Source organism: Aedes aegypti, chromosome 1, assembly GCF_002204515.2.
Source record: "Aedes aegypti strain LVP_AGWG chromosome 1, AaegL5.0 Primary Assembly, whole genome shotgun sequence".
NCBI classification, from domain to species: domain Eukaryota; kingdom Metazoa; phylum Arthropoda; class Insecta; order Diptera; family Culicidae; genus Aedes; species Aedes aegypti.
The window spans coordinates 204,136,613-204,161,191 of NC_035107.1; the positions used below are offsets into that span (position 1 = coordinate 204,136,613).

Genomic DNA, 24,579 nt, shown 5'->3' on the forward strand with positions numbered 1-24,579 from the left:
AGCTCAAATTGTAGACTCTGTTGATTTGCTCAATGCAAATATCAGAAAAATAGCTTGCAGCGTGTTGTTTGCCAGTAGGAATGAGGAGCTCTGGTAATGTCCGCTAACGATAAGCAAAAATTGGCGATTCTGTTGTTTCGCTTAGCGCAAATGTCAGAAAGTCGCAGTGTGTTGTTTGCTAGAAGAGGAGAAGAGGAACCCTGGCAATGTCCGCTGACGAAAAGCGAGAATGTACAAATCTGTTGTTTTACTGTATGCAAATGACAGTACGGAAGCGTGCAGTATGTTGTTCGTTCTGGGGGATGCCAAGCCCCAGCAATGGTAACTTATTGAAGACAATCATTGCTAGCAAGTGAAAGTTCCACGATAAACTTCCCATTCTGGTCTGACGTTACTGGATGAGTGAGGCGTTGACGTTTTACCATGCCTACTTAGATGTTTAATCGGATAGAACTTTCATATATTCTGTCGGTTAATGAAATAGAAGTATTAGATTTAGAACGCTAGGGGCGCTGTTACCTCCATACATTGACTGTAATGGAGATGAATCAACCACAGAAGCCTTAATTTCCCCAGACACGATCCACTGGTACTCAAAGTGTCAACCTGATTGTTTTTGTTTTCTCTCTCGCGTTTATGAGATGACTGCTTCAAGTAAAACTTGATCGAATTTACAAAACTGGTCATGCATTCGAAGTCAGAACCTTCACTGAAGATCTGGTTAGAGGATTCCTTCCCGGAGCTGGTCTCTTAAATTGCTTAAATTGCGGTACCTTCCAATACCAGCAAAGAGGAGACCGGAGTCCCCCAAGATGTCGAAGTATCCGTTACATTCGTAGTATCATTACAAATCAATGATTGCCAAGTTGGACGTTTGGGGAAAGAACCGTCCGAGTGCCCTGCAGCTCCTAATTAAACAACTGTGTAACTATCAAATCCAAGAAGTTCAAATGAACATTTTTTTAAATACTTTGATCTGTATGTTGGAAGCGCTTGGTTGCACGTGAAAACTACAAGGAAACCACACGAGAACCGATTCCTTCTGCAGTCTAACATTAATGGACACGTCTTGCATCAACACCGTGATTGAGTGCGGATCAATCGCTTTGTATTATGATAGTGGACTCACACCCGCCGAAGTTGTTCAGCCTAAATTCGTGATTGCCGGCAGTGCCATAGAGGCAGCCAACGTCGGTTCCGTCATTGCCTCAATACCAGTAGTGTTGGACAAGATGTTCCTTAAGCCGGGAGATTCGGTAAAGGCCGACACTTCGCTCGGTGCTGATAAAGGACACCGAGTGAACTCATGGGGACCAAAATGGCCAAAATGGCCTCTAATATGGCACCTTATTTCCCCCTTCGCTTTCCGCTCCCTCCTCCCACACTTCACATAGTGTTTTGGAGAGCGATCACAAAAAATGATTATTTGAAGTTACTAACCTTATTGTAGAGCGGTGGTTTCTTAACTGAAAGCATTCCATAATATGTTTTTCACAAATCATCAGTTTTTGAATGCAAATACGTAGTTATTGCTGTTATTTGTGTTGTAAAATACCACGCACTTCCGAATCACTTCTTCTTCACGCGCCGAGATATTGTTTGCTGGCTTTTCGGTGCCCGTTCTCAAACTCACTTTTAATTGTATTTCTACTCACCGTAGCAATTCAAAAATCTAATGCGATACTTGAAACACTTTGATTATTCACGCACGATGCTCCTGGGAGCAATAAATCACTTATATTAATCAATTTGTGCTCGAAAACAGCACCGGAACGCGAATTCACTGAGCCACCATTGTTTATGATTCAGATGCGCCGCTCTCACTGATTGGAAGTGATGCCAGTTTTTATGTTTGCAATTAGAATGGTTTGGATATTCATACACTTGCTACAACCACGTATTTTACAATTTCATAATACTCAAAAGGTGTACAATGTCACAAGTGTTGCAAAACATGTTTATGCGTGAGAAAAACAATGTACGACGCAATTTAACAGCAAAAATGAATATTAGATATTATACAGTACAATTGACTGTAGAATTCAAATGCATACTGATGGCAACTTTCTCCGTCCGTGAGAAGCGAGAGAAGAGAGGAGAAAACTGCCAAAAATAGTAAACAACACACGCATGGTGTGAAAAATGCTTAAAATTTTGGTCAAAAAACATGTTTTCACTACCAAATGAAATAAATTGTGATTTTGAGTTTTTATGAAGTTGTTGATGAATTCATATCGACAATAATACCTTTGTATGAAACGTGTGCAAGTTACACTACCTACATAATTTTGTTGGTGGAGGTATACATGAAACCTGATAATTTATTTTTGGCCGACGCACATAACATTGTGCTCCGCCTTGTTGGGTGGCTCGAGAGGGTGCTTTAGCGGGTGGCTCGAGTGGGTGGCAACATTATGTTTACGTGCTCAATGAACCTTCACCTTAAGGTTCACCCAATTGTTGTGCGAAAACGCAACGTGTGTGCGATGGTACTGTTTCAAATTTTGTTTGTTGATTTCCAAAGTAGGTTACTATGGTTAAATTGGAAAAAAATTGACACTTTGAGTACCACATCCAAATCTCGCATACTAGATGTTGGCCACAAGGTTTGCAGCGACAATAGCGGTCTAATTGTTATATGTTTATTGTTAATGACTATCATGAGAGTACAAGGAACTAAGTGCCATAACGATGTTAATTCAATGTCACATAAAACCATGTCCCGGAAGTATCCGTTAACAAAAAATAAATAAATATCAGATTCTGTACAGTACAGCTTGGTATTGCCTTAAGTAAAAATGAGCTCTGATTTCCGCTAGCGAGAAATGATAATTTTCAAATATTTCGGTTTGTGTCGTGGAAAAAGATGAGCTTCGGAAACATCGCACTGAATAAATGTCAGAATTTTACATTTGCTTTGAGCAAATACTGTATTGACAAAATATTGTTGTTTCTGCTCGCCATAGAGAAAGATGAATCCCGGCAAAATCCGGGAAAGGAAAATGAAACAAAGATTATCATTTCGCGTCACTGTGTGTAACTGTCAAATTGAAATGTAATGTAAATATGTAATGATTTGAAAATATGTGAAGCAAAATAAGCTATCGTAGTAGTTTGTTTTATTTTGTTACATGCCGATTACACTCTGTTATGCAAAAACTATTGCCCACTGACGGTATTAGAGATTTTATATATCGTGGTTCCTAGACAAGTCTGTAATATTATTTTTACACATTGAATAAAATTCGACGACTTGATTGTAAATGCATTACGTCACGTAATAAACAGATTACAAAACAGTAAACATGGAAGTATAGCCAGCCTGTAGGACAGAACATTGAGCAATAAATAGAGCTATTAATCCAAAGCGGAGTACATCTTGATAAGTAAAATTTCGATGCTTAAAAAAATAAATATATAAAAAAATCTAAGAAAATTGCAGAACAAAATAAAAATTCGACATAATGGCCTATGAAAAAAATAATTAGGGCATTTATGAGTTACGTAGGACGATTCACGGAGTTATTAAGCTACAGCATGCCAAAAATGTGCAACGCTAGACAAGTTTACATAGTGTACAGTGATTAGGGATAACCAGTTCTAAAAAGCAGATTGTCATTGTTTGTAACATTTTTTTTTTGTTTATCATTAATTGAAAACTAACTTTAATTTCTTTGGAGCAGAGGGAGAATGTGAGGCATAGATTGCACTGTGTTGGGAAGTGGCAATATAATTGATCGCAGCAAGCGGCAGCAAGTGGCATTAGCCATATTCTTTCTGGCATTTGCGAACTGTCACTTGTCTGGGTAAGTTGTGTGAGCATCACGTGAAGGGTGATTCCTTCTCCGGTCAAATACTGAATCTCCACAGTTGGGAAATGGTGTTAAATCAGTATTTGGTAGACGCAGGCTTGGGAACTGTGATCACAATTTGCCACAGTTCATCGGATTCTGCCAGTCATCCAAAACACAAAGCAGCAGCAGCATCAATACTATCAGGTGTTGCGCTGCCAACGGTTCACACACTGCTTGACTGTTTTTGTCTCTCCCCTACGACCGTTTTCGGGCAGCCATCTCGAGGTGAATGATTGAAAAAAATGTTAAACAATTCAATCGCTAATATATCGCTTGTGTTTTCAACTAAATGAAATCTATTAGCTCTAACAGCAAGAGCACAATCATTCCGTTGCGATACATATAAAAAAGTTCAATTTCATGCTGCCTTTATCGAGCAAAAATGCAAACCCCCGAAAACCGGAAAAATCGTGTTACCACTGTGCTCGAGTCATTTCGCATTCGGGTTTGAAAAAACGTTGCCAAGAAGAAGATTACAGTTTTGAAGAGCCGTGACATTTTTTTGTTTTGAACGGTCATGGATTGCTTTGGATTTTGATGGTCGTGTAGAAAAATGTGAATTTCGAGGTGGTAAATGTTTGCTACAGTACATTTCCCATCCCTGGGTAGACCAGTATAATAAGTTCGGAAAAATCCGAAAAGTTTAGCAAGTTTGCTAGAAAATCGTTGTATTTCTGTCGATGCACCTTCATAGATCAAGCAATTCAATAGAAGATGGGCTAAGAATGCATCCGAAGAACGGTTCCTCAAGCGTAATGAAGAATGGCTTGAATCCGATGTTCAGGTATTTTTTCTTTTTGAAACTCCACTCGTTTTGGCAATTCTCATTCGATAAAAACTTATATATCAATTTCTTAAAATTATAAGGGGACGTGCATTGATCCCGTGGGCATGTATGTGAAAAATGGGTTCTGACCAAAGAACACAATCAATACATACGTATATTTTTTGTATGAGTATTGGTATGTAAATGAAAAAAACATCACGTGGTTTATGCAGGTACCCTGTCTATTTTGCCTATAAGGGAAATACATTAATCAGAAATCTTTAAATTAATGATATGGTAATTTACGGTAAAAAGATCGATATAATCCCAGAGATATTGATTTATGAATACATCAATTCCATAAAAATAGGGTAAAATGACCTTTAGTTGGCCAAAGCCGTACGAAAAATTAACGTGCCGTGAGTTCTTACCTCACTACCGATTTTTCCATGAAAAAGTCTTTCTTTTACGGTAAAAAGATTAATTCTATCTTAGCGGCATCCAGAGATATTGAATTTAAAGCCTTTTTTTTTTTGCAAAAAACTCCACTGTGCAGTAGGTGGTGTGTATCTGTCTTGTTTTCGTTCATGGCTCATTATCTTCCACGGACGATAAATGTTATGCGTGTTGTATGAATGCAGGCGGATAAATGGGATGAAATTATGGCTCATGCGTCAATGGTCGTTAAATTTTCCAAGCCTGCATTCCCGAAAAACGTCCTTTCTTCCATTTTTGCCACGTTTAGTGACAGTTTCAAACCCCACTTTTTTGGAAGGAAGTTGTGAATTCAGAGATTCACTCTTCCTTTTGTTTGTGGTTGCAACCATGTTTAGTGAATAAACGAAAGAAGAAGAGACCATCTAAGAAGTTTTTTTTTCCCCAGACGGTGTGCAAGAAGGATTACCACCGCTAGCTTTCACTAACGGGTCTAACGAAAAATCGAAGGCACGGGTCGTAACAAGGCAATGTTATGGATTTTAGTAAAATCCATCACATTGCTAACAAAGATCGTAAAATGGATATGACGAATTTGCTGTTTTGCTACATTGCGAAGCGATGACAAGTAATAAACACCAAAGAGATGAAGATTAGGGGCCCAGATAGCCGTAGCGATAAACGCGCAGCTATTCAACAAGACCAAGCTGAGGGTTGTGGGTTCGAATCCCACCGGTCGAGGATCTTTTCGTAAAGGAAAGTTTCTCGACTTCCCAGGGCATAGAGTATAATCGTACCTGCCACACGATGTACACATGCAAAAATGGTCAATTGGCAAAGAAAGCTCTCAGTTAATAACTTTGGAAGTGCTCATAAGAACACTAATCTGAGAAGCAGGCTCTGTCCCAGTTGGGACGTAATGCTAGAAAGAAGAAGAAGATGAAGATATTCTGAAGGATTCACACCACTCTAATAACAATTGATTGAAGATTTGGAAATCCCCAAATACATTCGATAGATACGCAAAGATTAACCAAATACCTAATTGAGCTTTTTCTTTTTCGTAGTTCTACGTATTCAAACACGTTCCGTTTTGATAAGTTTTGACTTACAATCTTTATTTTAAAGTGCTTCAAATTACTCGACTCCCTCGTATATGATTGAACTGTATCTTCGGTTCGGTTTGTGAACTTTGCAAGGGTTTCGATATCTGATCCGTTTTTAAAACTGTCGTCATCGAGCCGAGCAGTGCTTAGTCAAGAGCATTTGAAATCGGAGAACCAAGATCATCTTCACATCTTCTCGAGCATCTCGTTTTACTTATGTTTTTTTGCGAGACATTTAACAGAAAGTTACACATTCACTAATAATTGCAAAAGTGGTATCAGTATTATATTCGGTATAAGTACATATTATCTGCCTAGCCGGTAGCGGTGTGAGTGTAAAAGTGTAAAACGAGAAGGAAAACTTTGGAACATACACGATTCACTTTTGTCAGATTCTGAAGGTTGGGAACAGACCAACGTTGAAGTCTGGGAAACGATTTAGAATTGTAATTGTAGAAAAGGACGCACGACAATGTGAGGATAAACTTTTGGTTTTTGGGGGAATTGTTTGGGAATTAGCACAAACTTTAACGAAAATATAGTCTATCTTAAATAGAGTCACACGCTGCAAAAGCGTGCATAGGTTGCCTACGGTTTTGGTTATAACTATCATCGTGGTTCCGCTAGTAACTGACTTATGTTGAGACGTTATACTTTAGGCTTACTCGCGAATAGATTTCTTTTTTTGTTTAAGTAACGTTGAAATATCCGATTGTGGCAGCTTTCGGTTTGCGTTGGTAGGGGTTTGTTAAGGTGTTCTGCTAGTCCTGCTTTGCCTATGTAGTCCGAATTTGTCCGGGAACTACCACAATCTTCGTACCTTGCCTGCGAGGATTTGGGAACGCTATGCGTCCGCTCTATTAAAAGGCAAGGCCGGCGTCTCTGTAGGTTTGGAAGATCTTTTCAATCGAGTTGACGTAGGCAGCGGAACGCAGATCCAGACCGAGGTTGTACTTCATGGCGGTCTTCATGATGGCACGAGCGGAACGCTCCATGGTGTAATCCAGACCGGAGTGGACAATGTCCTTCTCCGAGGCACCAGAAATGCGCTTCTGGAAGGCCTCCGACGGGGTGACAGGGATCTTGCCGCCCACATTGCCGAAGCGTCTCTCCAGCGAGGCTTGCACAGATTCTGCAATTAGATGGTTCAAGTGTAAGAGAAAACAGAGAGAAGAGCGAGGAAGATCAACTTCCAGTTAGTGTATGACTCTGAGAGCAATCGATTGCGGAATGTGATGGGATGAGGCACATTCACCACGCGATGGATGATGTAGAACAAAACGTAAGACGATGAGCATGCACATGAGAGATAACAGAGGCGCGATTTACTATTTGGATGTCTATGGAATCATACTTGCATTTCTTCTGAGGCCATTTTCGGCATAGTTACAAATCATATTACAAGTTTTAAAAATTATAAAACTCGCCATACGATTTGTAACGTTGCTGAAGATGCTCTAATAATATTATTTTTGAATGCTCCAATTGTCATTTAATGTTGAACATCTCGGCCCAAATAAATAAAAAACAGATGAAATAGGTAGATTGACAGTTTTAAAAGTTTCCAGTTTTGATAAACGAAAACTATGAACTTTTGATCATCGCATATCATGCTTTATAAATCTACTGTTAGATAAGAATTGTTCAATTCAGATTGTGATTCCATTTACATTTGAGGAGTACATCGCAACCTTTATTTACAGAAAAAGTCATTGCCATTGTTTGGTTAGCATAAATTTACATCTATCAACGAAAAACGCCACCACACCTTCCATAATGTAAAACTGGATCTTTTTGAAGGTTGAAGTTTTGATTTTTGTTCCAAATAACCATATCAAACAAATTTATTTAGACGTGATACGCTGATCTAAACGAAACGATTGCTTGTAGATTGCCCAATTTTGAAAAAAAACTCTCAACCTAGGATCGCCCAATTATTCTAGTTTACAAAACTTCCAATATAAATAAGTTAGTTTGCAGTACAAGAGTGTGTGTGTGTTTGTGAGAGGGTTAAAAAGATTCGCTAAAGTACACTACTTAGTAGTTCTATCTAAGATTATTAATATCACAGAATTATTGACATGCATGCACGCGCACACATTTGGAGTAAATGTATGCTGCTGCGGCTGCTTCTATATACTTCGCGTAAATCGTGTTAAAACTCGAAACTACGTACAAATGTAAAATGCAAAAGAGTGAATTTCGTTCGGGGAGTGTAGAGAAAAAAAACAGAAGGAAACGAAAAGTAAAACAAATTGGTTTTATGAACGAATATACATCGTTCTACTTGTTAACGAATGAACGCGTTCAAAATTGATTTTGTCGATAAAAAAACATAGTTTAATAACAACTTGGACACTTCCATGATTCACATTGGCATGGGGTTGTTTCTCGGTTGGAAACTCGACCATGAAACACATAAGTACCGGAGTTCGGTATTGAGAACTATCGAATTTCCATCTGTTGGATTCTTTGTGTTAAGCGCCCATTTGTTCTCGTACATATGTGACTTAAATCTGATTTCATTACCGTTGATGTATTTACCACAAGCGAATGGACTCATATAATGTTATGGCCAGCTCAATTTGGCATAAGGTCATTTGGAATAATGGCCATTTGGCATAATGATTATTTGGGATAACTAGAATTACATCAGTTCTTTCAAAACATGCCTGTTCTTGACCAAAAATATATTATGCCAAACGTCCGTTATGCGAACTGACCGTTGAGATGTCCTTTATGCCAAATAACCCAGACTCAATTTAAAGATATCGTTTTCCTATTTCATGACTAGTGAATCAATGCTCCTTTCCAATATTGACTGGACGAACAAGTGAATGGACATTTTTACAATGTATACACACTTTCACGTGTGATGAATATATCGATGCTTATGAATTCAGATTTCACTCGCATATGCATTTAACACGAATTTGCTCACGCCTATTTGAGATGTAAACACGAACCGCTCTTTAGCGTCATTTCTTGCGCTAATAAAAATAAGCTAGTGGACATGTTAACACAGACGTTGACTAAATTAAATATCACTATGGAACAATGCACCAGCTCACTAATTTGATGTTTGAGCGATGCCAAATTTACCCGTTACCATGACCACGTCAATAACACAACACCGTTCAAACGTCAAAAATTAACTCATGTATTGGTCCATAGCCTTTGTGAAGAGTTGTGCAAAAAGATGAACTTATCGTTGAGAAAATGTCGATTTTATATGGAAAATCTACTTTTTCTTAACAGTAAGTTCATCCTTCTTCACCCAATTCTACGGGCTTATAGAGGATTCATGGATTTTCATTTTTATTCATTGGTTCATTGGACTCTTTCTATCTCAAATGTCCAATAATTCAGTGAACGCGTTCATCGACAATTCGAATATAAAAACATAAAAGATAGAGAAATGTTTTAAAACTATTTAGAAAACATAAAAACAGGAAACATAAAACAAAACAGTATTGAAAGGATGTATAGAGGGTCTAGCGGAGGAAAACCATAATGGGAAATGGGGCTTGATGCATGGGATTTGTCGTATTTTTGTTTTGCATTTTCGCTTTGTTCTACAACAACGCGTAGTCGTCAAAAGCAGTGGGCGATACTTTACGGTCCTCATTGACATATCTTTCAATTGATTCCTGGATAGAGGCTGTAATGGTGGGGAGAAAGAGAAGAAACAAAAAGAAAGTGTAAACAGAAACCGAAGTAAGAGCTCTACCGAACGAAAACACGCCTATTGTCACTCTGTACAATGCAAGTGTGGGCTTCCGTAGTGGGCAAGGTTTTGTTTCTATTCTAAACATGGGCGATCATTTTCGTTTCAGTAAATGTGGGTGGGGCCTAGTCCGGAAAACGTTCACAAATTTTACAAGAGGCGAAAATTAAGATGATCCCAGCAAAGCAATGTGATTACACCAGTGTGCGAGTAAGATTGTATATATTCATAGATTATAGGTCGGTACCGTAATTTCGGGTGAAATTGATCATTTTTCACGATTTTTCTTGTCTGTTTTCTATAATGTTAACAATGCCAAACAACTAAATGCAGGAAAACAAGTACGAAGGTGAGCCTCATCGACTTATGTACTGAAATTTTCTAACAAATGTCATTTTAGTGTTAACAAATATCTCTAAATAAAAAATCAGAGGATCTCATTTCGGGGTGAAATTGATCACTTGTCAATCCCATTATTATTAGTTTTCAAAACAACTCTATATGATAAATTGGAGCTCCCTGAATCCGAATATGCTTGTCAAATTCTTAACAATGCAATATTTATATAAATAACAAACAGTTAAATTTCAAGAATAGCGCGGAAAACGCCTAAATGTATGCAATTTCCTAAGGAATTCAATGATATTCAACAGAAATTCAATCATTTCAACCATATGAGCTAATTGGTACGAGTTTTGGTGATGAATTCTGGTTTAGGGATATATCTCAAGCATCCTCACAAACTTTCAGGTTTATACCATGTTCAAATCCTTGCTTATGAATAGGTGTTTGTCAATACTGCACCGTGCATGATTTTGAAATTTTACATTATTTTCATAGTAATAAACATCCTTTAACGCAAAAAACTTCACAACACACAATTCGATAATAGTTGCGACAAGTAACGTTCATTTACTGCAGCGCACATTGATATTTGTGCTCCATTGCGAATAAATAAATTCGTGTGATACGATGATCAATTTCACCCTCCTGATCAATTACACCCGATTTTACGGTAACTTATATTGTTGTTACTTTGGGAAAGCTGCAACTCTTATGTGAGCACTCTTTACAACTAAAACATGATGCAACAATGTAAAAACAAACAACTTTAAGCCATGGGAGTCAATTGAGTTTCCCAGTCTCATCCGGTCAACCGGTAAGTGATTTTCGATAGCGATCGATATCGATTCATTTTTGAATCGATGGTGATCGCCATCGCTGGACAAGGATCTATGAAAAAATTGTAACACTTCAAAAAATGCATGCAGCTTTATATTAGCATTTCTCCACATAGGAACCCTATTATTGCATAATTATTGCTTTACTAGTGGTCCCGGCAAACTTCGTCTTGCCATCAAGTAGGCTGTTGAAAACCGCTACGAGTCGTCCCATACAAAATGACAATTTCTTTCACTCTCGTTTTTCCGACTTTCCCGGTGAATATCCTGGAACTTTTATACACACAAACACGTCGGAACCCTTGACGAACAAAATGGAGAAAGAATCATCCAAATCCGCTGACCCGTTCGTAAGCCATTTCGTGACATACAAACACCATTCCATTTTTATTTATATAGATACATGCATCAAATGAGCATCATATTGCATTACTTTGAGTGGCTCAAGAGAAAACGCTTATTGCCTGGAAGTTTGGCTTCGAAAATAACGATTTTCAGCTACCATCGGTAAAACACGCAAAATCAGAGACAAAAGTAAGTAATCAAATGCTGTTTTCCTTACAAAATGCTTAAGTCTGGGGCTTTGTATCTCAGCTTCCGATAGTCTGAATTGGCTGAAATTTCTTATTAAATTTCAGTCATTTTTCAAAGACTTTCAGACTTTCAGAGGGGTTGTTCAAAGACAAAAAAAGGCAACCGAGAGATTTTTCGATTCAATCAAAAAATCATAAGTTTCAAAGTGGTTGGTGTGTTCTGCAAGTTGGTATAGCTTCTGAAAGTGAACAACTTTGCCAAACAAACTAATCTACCACAACTCAACTGACCATTTTTAAATTAAATTATACAATTTCTTGGCTGTTTAGGGGATGTCCCCATTTTTTCGTGAACTTTAACGGAAATCATACAGATCTAGTTAATGGACTTAAGAATTGTTGGAAATCAAAAATCCGAAGTTTCCATGATATTTTCAGCACTTTCATGAACTTTTCCTTAAGATGACCAAACTGCCCCACTTTCCCCTACTTTTGTTTTTGAACACTCCTCTGAAACTCTTTGAAAAATGATTGAAATTCAATAGTATACACAAAATTTCAGATTATTTGTAGTTCGTCACCAAAATGTCAGCCAATTCTGATTATCATCATATTATAATCAAAACTCCATCCGGATGTCGTTACTGAATGTCGTAACTAGCTGCAACAGCTGATGCAGCCTCTGCACTGATTCCGCAAATAGCTTCAGGTCGTCCATATAGAAGGTGTGGGTAACTTTTGTACTCGTTTCCTCACTTTTCAATTGGTAGTCATAGTTGCATTGGTTGAGTGCTTTACTAAGGGGTTTCATGGCCAGGCAAAACCACAGCGGACTAAAGGTATCGCCTTGAAAAATCCCCCTCCTGATGCTGAGAGTCCTTGACCGTAACACACCAGTACCGTCGGTAATGTGTAGGAATGGTTTCCGCATTTCCATCGCGTGTTGCATCAGCCTGATGACCTTGAGAAGGTACGAGTGCTGTACTGAGTCGTATGCCTTTTTGTAGTCGATGTACGCCATACTCAGGCTCCCTTGCTTTTGGGTAGCTTGTCCTACAATGACTGCATCTACGATGACTTGATCTTTGCAGTCATGCGTGTTTCTGCGACATGCTTTCTGTTCCTCGGTCATCAGTTGTTGGCGTCGCAATGGTCTTGCACCCCTCCTCACTATTACCGACGATGTGACACCCTTGGTAATGAATTCCGGTAGCTGCGTGGAGTCTCCTAGTACCGTATTGAACCATTTCGTTGTGAGCTTTCTATTCAAAAAAAGAAAAAATGTGCACCAAATCAGGTCCTGCTGCAGCCCAATTCCTGGTATACCAGGTAGCCTCACGTATATCCAGAGCGGTTTTTTATTATTCCGTTGATTTTTTCGGTAGGCACTCTGTGTTCACGACCGCTATTGCTCCGATTATAATAGTTTATCTGTACGCTCCTAACACTGATACAGAATCTATTTATAATCCTATTCGTTTGCATACTTCTCTATATGCGGTACCAATGTAAAGTAGATAGCAAGAGAAATATCAGGTTGCGTTGTAGTATACTGTTGTTTTATCATGTGGCTCCTATCCATTTCCATTATCCGTAGTCCCTTGTGTGCGCCGATGTTCATTTTACCGTAATTGTGGTCGTTTGAGGCTTGATGCCGTCGAAGAGGGGTCAGTTGTCTCACATACCATACAATACAAACGGAGGATCGATGTGCTCCGCGGTCATGGCTCCATTTCCATTACACTGTCTCTCTTATGCTAACAAAATGCCATCGCCGTTGTGTTCGGTGGGGTTCTCCCATAAATTGACCCAGAATTGTGTAACGTCGCCAATCTCCGAAAGTCCCTCACCAAAGTCGACCTTGTTATTATTCAATATCCGGTTTTGTTACTTTCGCTTCAAACATTCTTCAACGTCTCAATCGTTTCGCTAATACTGGTGTTCGAGGATCTCAGTCATGTTGATTTCTCTGAGATCTCGGAGCTCTGCCGGCCTAGCAATTTCAGCAGCATGATGAACTAGCCTCGTTGATCGATTCCCTTTCTTGTACTGTGTCAATCGACTAACCTTTGACCGCAGTGTCGGATCGCCTCTAAAGGCGTCACATCCATGCTAGTTTCTGTGTATTGGGGCGTGTGCCATTTTCTCCTTGCGGAATCCCAACGTCAAAACTACAGCTACTGCACTGCCCATAAAGGCATAACTGTCCCATATTGAAAAAGTAGGCATTGAGAAAATACCACTCAAAGTTTGAAGTTTGACTTCTCATACAAATATTCATGACTTTCTAGTACATTTCTACTTTCCATATTCATTCAGCACAACCTCACATGTAACTCATTTTGCTTCTATTGATCATCACAAAATATAAACTTGAACAAAATTCATGTTTCGCAGTTACTATTTCGGTTGAAAGTTCATATAGAGACTGTTATGCCTTTATTTTTCAATATGGGACTGCACCAACCTCATATTTTTCCACAACATTTTCAATCAAAATTTTTATGTGCATAGTAAAATACATATTAAAACATGGATGTTGCGACGAAAAAAGGTGTTGGTTCGAAAATCCATATGGGACAGTTATGCTTTTATGGGCAGTGCAGCTGAATACACGATAAACTGCAGATCCTCAAGGTTCTTTACGGCTTCCAAGGAAAGTGGTGGAATATCCTGATGCAGGATGCTTACTGCACTCGTCAGCCGGTAGGAATACCACAGCTTTGGTATCCAGTGCCGAATCACGAGGTCTGGCCCCTCGAAACTGCGAAACTGCTGTGTCCATATGGATCGCTAGTTCGTCTCGTAATTGATGTCGCTGTATATCCGTTGTCGGTCCTGGAGGACTCGCGATCGATGCATCAGTCAATCTTTTCCTCTTCTCTCCTATTTCCCTCTGCACTTCCAGCTTGATATGTACTCCAGTTTTGCAGCGGAGAGCATATTATGAGACATAATTGCTCGCTGCCTTGTGTAAAGCTTGTTCAAGTCAAGCTGGTGCGCAAAGCGAGGGAATCGCTCGTTGAACATCTCCAGCATCCCTGATCCCTGTCAGACATGTCCGTCTCCCACCTTATGCAGACATAGTAGCAACGAATCACCTGTACATTCATCTCCCTCGTCCACATGATCCGCTGCCGACGGCCGCCTGCCAACGTGAATGACTGACGTCTATCAGCCACAGCAATATCGATAGGTGCAGCATTGCCTTGGTGATTTCTGCTGCTCCCGTTTCCGTTTTGCGTTCGCGGTACGGGCTGTGCCCGTTGACTGAAAGGCCCTTCTTGCACATTATACTCTTACCACTCTTACAGTCGCTTGCCACTCGCTCTGTCCTCCGGTCCTGGTCCAGCTCCAGTAGGGGCTCCCTCCTCGGACGATCGCATTCTTCTATTTCTCATCGTGAGTGTCTCTATTGCTGGATTTGCTTTCATTCCCGGAAGCCACGGGTTCTGCATTGGCATTTCCTCCAATTATGGGAAGTATGCACTTCAACAGAAAAGTAATCGCCTATTTCGATGCCTGGGAAATTTCTTGCAAGAAATGCTCACGAAAAGCATTTTTCTTTGATCTCAGTGCGCATTTGAAAAGAAATGTCAAATGGAGTTCAAATGGAGCTCACTGTAGAAAATTTCTTGACCATTTCTTGCGCAGAATTTTTTTCTTTTCTTGAGCGGAACAGCATACCTAGCTTTACAGTGCACAATAGCTTGCTTCAAGCGCCGCTGCTTGGGTGGTTCTACATGGACGTCACATTGGTAATTGTAACCGCATAACAGTCACATGAGCCCCGTAATGTAGTCGCAATGAAATTCCTATCAGCAGTATGCAATATGGGTTGAACAAAATTTCAGCCTCAAATACCTACACACTTTTGAGTTCATGATGATTTTTATAAATTTCAGTTTTCTTCCATACTGCCATATAATTCACACTTGGTATTCCATTTACTCAATGCCTACTCTGCCGTGAATCGCAAGTCAGCTGTGGGGAAGTTTTCCATACGAATATTCAAAAAAATTCCAGTGGATTGGAACATGTTCAAATCTTAATGAAACTTTCTCAATTTGCTTTGCACTACGATATATTTCTGAGAAAAATATAAAGATGATGAAAACACGGTTCATTGTTTTGTTACACGGTGCGGAAATCTGTAGTGGGACTGATACGCGCTTACTTTTCATTATGAGACAATTTGACTTGCTGTTTCTCCTACTTTTTCCGAACAAATCCACATAGGGCAGCTGAAAAAGCATTGGAAGATATGTTGAAAACTGAAGTCAACTCAATTTTGACGAAAATGCAGATGGGACTGACTTGCGATTCACGGCAGTACTCTTATCGAATGTTACAAATATGCAGTTATGGGCAGTAGGTACAACTATGAAAAAGGATCATTCCCTATCAGCAGAATTTTTAGAAATTCTACTGAAATCTCAGTTCCAAAAAAGCCCTGGACCAATTTCTGGAAAGCTTCGTAAAGACATTCCTTGAAAGGCAGTTATTCCAAGCCGAAGGAATAATATACAGCCAGACAGCAGAAAATTGTACATGAGAAGATAAAATATATTTCGTCACGTAGGAAGGCGAAACAGCATAATCTGCTTCATTCGAGGTTCAAATCTCTTGATGCAAGAAAGAGAAATTTGAGCCGGAACCAAAGATTTGATTAAAACTATGCAGGCTCCAATCAACGTTTTTACAAAGGAATAATTTACTTATTGATAAACGCATTGTTGTATCAATTGATGCAACGATCATCCATTAATAACTAACACTCAAACCCAGAATCACTATCATAATTGCTGGCGCAGCATCGCTGCTAGGTTTATAGACTAAACAATAACATATTTGGAGAGCTACATCGAGGAGGGCGATTGAAACCGAATACCCAAAGCCCCATTACACAGCGTACGCGTCGATAAAATAGAAATGATGATTGATGAGAGTAAATGCAAGTTCTTTCACCGCCCACGACCATAACCCAACGAGTCAAACAATGGTGGTGGTGTTGTTAAAAATAGCACTATATAGTACAACACCCTGTATTACCCATCAACTCAAGATGATGAAACTGAAAGTGAGCCAAATTAGAGAAAAAAGCATAATATGAAGCGTGCTATTTAACTGCCGTTAGGAAAGCACGGCGGGAGGGACTTACCGAGCAGGTGGTAGTTGGACTCGCGCTCGTACTTGAACGTCAGACGACCGTACGAGACGTGGTTCAGATTCTTGAGCCACTCGAAGAACGAAACGGTCACACCACCGGCGTTGATGTACAGATCCGGAATAACCAGGATGTTGCGATCGATGAGGATCTTGTCAGCAGCTGGGGTGGTTGGACCGTTGGCAGCTTCGGCGATGATCTACAAAAGCGAGAGAAGTGATGGAACACAGTTTGTTTGAAGCGAATACGGTGACCTACCTTGGCGTTGATCTTGTTGGCGTTTTCACTAGTGATGACCTGCTCGATGGCGGCTGGAATGAAGATATCGCATGGTTCGTACATCAGGTTCTCGCCTTCGTACGGCATAGCACCAGGGAATCCAACAATGGTTCCATGTTCATTTCTGTAGTCTTCCAGAGCCTATTGAATTGAATTAATGACCAATTTTAGAACTAACGCTCAACTAACGATCCACTCCTACTCACCTTGGGGTCAATGCCCTGTGGGTTGAAGATAGATCCATCGTGCTCAATGATACCGATACAGGTGGCACCGGCACGGCACAGATAACGGCACGAGTGCAGACCGACATTACCAAAACCTTGCACGATGAAGGTTTTGCCGCCCCAGCCGGGGGTGGTTCCAATCATGGCCATGTAGTTAGCCTCCTTGATGAAGTTGTCCAATCCGTGGAAGACACCGCGACCGGTGGCCGAGACACGTCCGTGAATACCACCCTGGTTGATTGGCTTACCGGTAACGCAAGCGTGGGCATTGATGTCCAAATGGCCGATGGTCTTGGCGTAGGTATCGGCGATCCAGGACATTTCACGTTCGCCGGTTCCCATATCGGGAGCTGGCACATCAATGCCCGGTCCGATGAAGCCCTTTTTGGACAGTTCCAGGGCGAAGCGGCGGGTGATTTTCTCCAGCTCATGCTCCGAATACTGCTTGGGGTCGATCTTCACACCGGCCTTGGCACCACCGAATGGCACATCCACGCAGGCACACTTGAAGGTCATCAGAGCCGACAAGGCTTTCACCTCATCACGCGACACATCGAGCGAGAAACGGATACCTGGGTTGGGGGATGGAAACACATGCGGAATTAATCAACTGATACTCGAACCTAATTGCATTGAACTAGTTTCCTTTCTTGAATCCAACCCCTAATTGAATTGACCTGGTGGGTGAGAGACGATGGCAACTATTCGAATTGTCTGTACCCATTAGAAATACTTTCGATAATGACGTCAAAACGAATCCCCCACACCCCCTATTGGGGTTTCGCTCGTGAAAGGCTTGCAACTGCATCCGGCATTGGGGGTTGTGAGACAGCGTGTCACGTTCTCAGACGTCTGCAAATCAATCGACTTGAACAGAACCGATACCAACCGGTTTAGGTCACGTTTTTGGCAATGCTTCAGTGCTCAAAATGTATCATACACTCATTCAGTGCAAGTTTGCAGCAGCACCGATTGTCTGCCAACGTTCGCTGATGTATCGATTGATAAATGAATGGGGTAAAATAATTGTTTGGGTAATTGCTGAGCAGGGACTTCGGACTTTGGTCCCCGATATAGGATTGTTATGTGTGTACTCAAAGTGGCTGAAGGAACCTCATTAAGAAACCCTGCTCGAATTTACATGCTTATGGAATTACTCTTGGAATAATCACGCTGCTGGCAAATTTTTGAAATGGTTTTTGAAAGATTTCTCGAAATAGTCGATAAAGAAATTTCTGCAGCAATTCCCAAAACACTTCAAGGGCTTTGAAATGAACAGCTGTGGAAATAGCTTGAAGAATCACTGAACATTTGCATAGATCGTAGAATATCCTGGAAAGTTTACTGGAAGAATTACCAGGAACACACGATGCAAATACAATGAGTTTGAGCAACAATACGTATGCACAATATTGGAGGTATCAAAGTTGGACGACTGGAGAATTCTGAATAAATTATTGTAGAATTCCACTAAGTATTCCTTGAAAGATCGCTTGTAGATTTTCTATACGAATCACTGGGAGACATACTGGAGATATTTCTAGATGGATTCTCAAATGTATTTCTGAAAGAGTCTTTTGAGTAAGCAGTCGTCAGTATCCTGAGAGAATTCTCAGAATCCTTAAAGGATACGCTACAAAATCTCGAGACGAGTCTCCTGGCGACTCTGGGAGGACTCTCCTCCCAACCCTGAATGGACTCTTCTTAGAATCCTGAGAGGACTCTTCTTAGAATCCTGAGAGGACTCTTCTTAGAATCCTGGGAGGATTCTTCTCAGAATCCTGGGAGGATTCTTCTCAGAATCCTGGAAGAATTCTTCTCAGAATCCTGGGAGGATTCTTCTCAGAATCCTGGGAGGATTCTTCTCAGAATCCTGGGAGGATTCTTCTCTGAATCCTGGGAGGATTCTTCTCAGAATCCTGGGAGGATTCTTCTCAGAATCCAGAGAGGAATCTTCTCAGAATCCTGAGAGGATTCTTCTCAAAATCCTGAGAGGATTCTTCTCAGAATCCTGAGAGGATTCTTTTCAGAATCCTAAGAGGATTCTTCTCAGAATCATGAGAGGATTCTTCTCAGAATCCTGAGAGGATTCTTCTCAGAATCCTGAGAGGATTCTGCTCAGAATCCTGAGAGGATTCTTCTCAGAATCCTGAGAGGATTCTTCTCAGAATCCTGAAAGGATTCTTCTCAGAATCCTGAGAGCATTCTTCTCAGAATCCTGAAAGGATTCTTCTCAGAATCCTGAGAGCATTCTTCTCAGAATCCTGAGAGGATTCTTCTCAGAATCCTGAGAGGATTCTTCTCAGAATCCTGAGAGGATTCTTCTTAGAATCCTGAGAGGATTCTTCTCAGAATCCTGAGAGGATTCTTCTCAGAATCCTGAGAGGATTCTTCTCAGAATCCTGAGAAGATTCTTCTCAGAAACCTGAGAGGATTCTTATCAGAATCCTGACAGGATTTTTCTCAGAATCCTGAGAGTATTCTTCTCAGAATCCTGAGAGGATTCTTCTCAGAGTCCTTAGAGGATTTTTCTCAGAATCCTGACAGGATTTTTCTCAGAATCCTGACAGGATTCTTCTCAAAATCCTGACAGGATTCTTCTCAGAATCCTGAGAGGATTCTTCGCACAATCCTATGAAGGCCCTTCTTAGAATTTTTTTTTAGAGTCATAAAAGAATTCGTCTCAGACTCCTAAGAGGACTCTCATCAGGATCTAGAGGATACTCCTCAGAATCTATTCTCCGAAACCTAAGATGGATTTTTCTTAGTACCCAGAGAAAGATTCTCGTTAGAATTGCGAGACGTATTCTCATCAGAATCCCGAAAGGATTCTTATCAGAATGCTAAGAGTTTATCTACTCATGATCCCACGAAGCTTCATAACAGAATGAAGAGAGGCTTCTCAATGTAAGCTCTAGAGATATTCCTTGAAGTTTATCGAAACGCCGCACAATAAATCAATAATTGTATATTTCATCTGGAGGCCCACATATTAACGGTAAATGTCATTCAATGAAAATCATTACTTTCATTTCAACATTCTCAGCTACAATTTTCCCTTCAAATCCGGCATTCCATAATGAAACAAGTAAACATCATGTTGCCGGTATCTTAAGAAAAAAGTAACCCTGCATTAATGAGCGTGCTTCCATATCAATTAGCCAGTGCAAATAATAGTCATGTGTCGTACGGTTGTTGGGAACTCGAGCACAACACTTGAAGATAACTTCGCTTATCAGCGTTATCAGTTAATAACAGTTACAACAACATCGACAGCAATAAACCCCCCTGGTCTAGCGGCCAGCAGTGACGTATAATTTGCAGTGCACAAAACACACTGTTATATAACTTTCGATTTCATTCTGCTCGTGCCACGTTCTTCCACTGCACAACCCATATGGTCATCTATGAATATTGCAGAAATGGCATGGGCAAATGCAAGGCCTCACGCCGAAAAACAAAACCTAAATTTGGCACGACTTCTTAGCAAAACCGACCAGATACACATACGGATAGAAAAACCCACAAAAAGGCAGACGAAACAGTGCAATTCACCAACCGATGAATGATTATTTTTAACCCACACGGCGGCGGAGAGAAAAGCATGACGATCGGTAGACCATGTCAACGCGATTTGTAGTGAGTTTTGCATACGTCACAAGACTTCAGCCACATGTCATATTCAGTTCAGGAACGGAACCAATTGGCGAAAGGTGCAGACCGAATGCGCGAAATGATAATTGGAAACTATCTATTGGCCTGGGAGTCCGAGAAATCGGATGTCCGAGTGCACATGGGCACAAATATCGAAAGAACACGCAAGCTAATAGATGACCGATGACGTAATCGGAACACACCCCCTTCACTGTTGGCGAGCCACTCGGAATTACAACGTCAGATCATCCGACCAGCAGCTATTTAAAGGAATGTGGACCAATATTCACTAGTGGCGTAAACTGGTTCCTCGACTGGTTCAGCTTGAACCAGTGCCTAGTTCTCTAGATTTGTGCTCATGAAGATGATTTGAAGATTTGAGGTGTGGCTTCGATTTATGTTCACCTTAAAGTAGCACTTTGTACTGCTTTACTCTACTGCAGTGGAGCACATCTAGCTGACTAGAGCGTTTCCATTCCAATCCTGCATGGGAGAAGGCAGCAAAGTGTTCCGTAAGCAGCAGCGGGTGTCTAACTAATTACAAATCAATAGTGGCAATAATAACCACTTGTCGATCAGACTCCGCCGCACATTGTTGGCACTGAACGGGGATCGGAGTCAAAGTACTCGAAGCCGGTTACTGATTGTTCGTTTGGTCTTGCCTGACACCCCAGCAAAGAGGAAATGCAGGAGTCTTCTCGCAATCATGATAAGACTACAAAATATAAAACATAGTTTACATGTTGTAATACCTACATAGTTTCAGCTGCGTTTCACGTTATCTCTGTTTTGACAAATGTCGGAAAAGCGGTATCCACAAATTACGTAACGCTCTAGGGGGAGGGGGGGAGTTAGCTCAAGCGTTACGACTCATACAAAAATTTTAAATTTTTCATACAAAAAGCGTTACGGAGGGGGGGGGGAGGTGGGTCAAAAATTTCCAATTTTAGCGTTACGTAATAAATGGACGCTGCCAAAAGTGAAACAAACAAGAGTTCATCAGAATTTCGTTGAATCAATCACGTGGATCTGTTAAGTATGAAAATGCCCGATCTATACTGTAATCATGATATTTCTCATTATCATGATTACAGTACAGATCTGGCATTTTCATCCTTGAAATAACAGATCCACGTGGTTGATTCAACAAAATTCTGATGAACTCTTGTTTGTCTTATAGAGATACATTTTATGACCCAGTTTCAGAAGTGATGACCGAACCAAGCGAACCAAGCCTTACTAAATTTTCGAAGGACTCATACAAAAAAGTGTAACAAAGAGGGGGGGGGGGGGGGTTCGAAAACGATGGAACGGTGCTCTGGACGGACGAGTCAAAATTCGAGCTGTTCAACCGAAAGCGGCGGGCTCGTGTGTGGTGCAGATCGGGTGAGGAGCTTCAGGAGCGCCACATCCAAGGAACGGCAAAGCATATGGAGGAGGAAATGTGATGGTCTATCTAGCGGTGTTTTTCATGCGGTGGAGTAGGCAACCTCGTGATAATCGACGGGATAATGACGACAGATTCCTACATCAACATCTTGCGAAAAAATCTGGAGGTTTCGCTGATCCAGACGTGCCTTGAAGAGAAATTCATATTTCAGCAGGACAACGACCCGAAGCATACTGCCAAGAAGACCAAGTCTTTCTTCCGGTCTTGTCGGATTAAACCGCTGGAATGGTCTCCACAAAGCCCAGACCTCAACCGCATCGAGAATTTGTGGGCGATTCTCGATGCCAGGGTTGACAAAACTGATATTACCAACAAAAATAATTACTTTGAAGCCTTGGAGCGCGCCTGGGAAGAACTAGATCCACAACACCTACAAAACCTGGTGGAAAGCATGCCGAAGCGCCTTAAGCAAATCCTTAAGGCCAAAGGAGGACACATTAACTATTAAATTGCTTTTTATTTTTCTTTAATTCATCTTTACTGGAGCCAAGAAGTAAGTGGGCACTTTTTTTGTCACTACTTTTTTTCAATACAAATTGATTTTCTTTTTCTTTGAGTGAAACTATTTTTTTTATCAAAATTTCGTTAGTGCAACTTTAAAAGAATATCAAAAATAAAATACCAAAAAAGACTTATGTGTGTTAACTTTAATTTGAACGAAATCAATGAGAAAAATTCAAAAACTGGCAAGGTGCCCATGGGCTCTTTATTTTGCCTATCAGTGTAGGTCCATAACGAAAACTATTGATTTTCATGACTAAACTATTGATAAATGGGTAAATATCGAGGCATATCTTATTTTCCACAAAAGAGCACATTTTTCTCGCTGTTGTAAGGTTTTGACGTTTGAAGTTTACATGTACCGTAATTTCGGGTGGAATTGATCATTTTTCACTGTTTTTATTGTCTGTTTTCAATAATGTTGAAAATGCCAAACCCAACATTGGAAACACTCACTCAGTTTTTGCGTTTCCCTCAGTCGCTTCCACGCACAGTCGGGAGCGAGAAAGGCGTTTCTTTAATTAAGCCGAACGTTTCAATTTCCAGTGCCCATTCTGCTTCTTCGGCGAGCACTAAGCGAAACAAAAAGCGGCAGCTGGTTGAGTCGCTACCGATTCTGAAAGCCGAATGCAATACCGAATGATTATTTACATTTTGATTCCGTTCGAGTGGCATTCGGGTTTGAGTGCTGATGAGCGTTCACTGACCTGCGATCCACGGAATGATTCAGTGAGTGGAAATCCACTCAGTCTGTTCAATGCATTCGGCGAATGGATGTTAAATGCGTTCACTCGTGCCTCGCAGATACAAGTGTATTGGTATTCACTTCTCTTCGTGTTCCTGCCGATTCTCACTTTTACACAATCGGTTTCGACGCTTTCATGCTACACTCCACCCAGTACGGTTCAGCTGCCATTTTTTATCGGCGGCGTTCGGGTGAGTGAGTGAATTTTCTCATGTTTGTGCCAAACAACTGAATGCAGGAAAACAAGTACGACGGTCAACCTCTTTGGCTCATGTGCTAAAATTTTCTGACAAATGTGTTTTTAGTGCTAAAAATCATCCCTTAAATAAAAAATCGGGAATTCCATTTCGGGGGAAATTGATCACTTGTCAATGCGATTATTGTTATTTTTTGAAACGACTCTACATAATGAATATGAGCTCCCTGAATCCGAATATGCTTGCTAAATACTTGATAGTGCAATATTTAAAGAAATAATAAATAGTTAATTTCAAGAATTGCAATGAAAACGCCTAAATGTAGACAATTTCCTAAGGAAATCCATGATATCTAACAGAAATTTAATTATTTCAACCGTATGAGCTAATTGGTACGAGTTTATAAGATGAAATCGGGTTCGGGAATATATTTTAAGCATCCTTACAAACTTTACTTACTTTGTATAAGGCCGTTGTCGTCGTCGCTACTTACATGTAAGTGCATGCTAGAGCGATCAGAGTATCAACTTGTCAAACAAAGAGCTAAAACTAATCAGCAACAGCTTTGTTGATGTTTTGATTTGGTAAGAAATTGTCGATCGAATCGAAATACGCACACAGAGAAGACTGTAGTCCCAAAATTGGCCACTGTAGTCAATTATCCATTTTAGGTCTACAATAGCCCTATTTAGCACGAGACATGAAAAATGAACTGTCGCACGATATGTATTGGAGTTCAATTTCAATTGTCCCTAAT

At 40.4% G+C, this 24,579-nt stretch overlaps 1 protein-coding gene across 4 annotated transcripts in view; it reads right to left on the minus strand.

Moving 5' to 3' along the window:
* Window positions 1–6,146: 6,146 nt before the first annotated feature.
* Window positions 6,147–24,579, minus strand: part of LOC5573374 (glutamate dehydrogenase, mitochondrial) — a 35,085-nt gene continuing 16,652 nt past the window's right edge. For 2 of the 4 annotated variants that reach the window (XM_001660812.2, XM_021857299.1), the window contains exons 3-7: window positions 17,255–17,847; window positions 17,028–17,189; window positions 16,764–16,968; window positions 9,781–9,822; window positions 6,147–7,293 (exon numbers count right to left, since the gene is read on the minus strand). In XM_001660812.2, coding sequence (XP_001660862.1) covers window positions 7,022–7,293; window positions 9,781–9,822; window positions 16,764–16,968; window positions 17,028–17,189; window positions 17,255–17,847 — 1,274 coding nt within the window. In that variant the 3' untranslated portion in view covers window positions 6,147–7,021. The remainder of the gene's footprint in view (window positions 7,294–9,780; window positions 9,823–16,763; window positions 16,969–17,027; window positions 17,190–17,254; window positions 17,848–24,579) is intronic. The other 2 variants (XM_001660811.2, XM_021857300.1) reach the window with 1 other exon arrangement.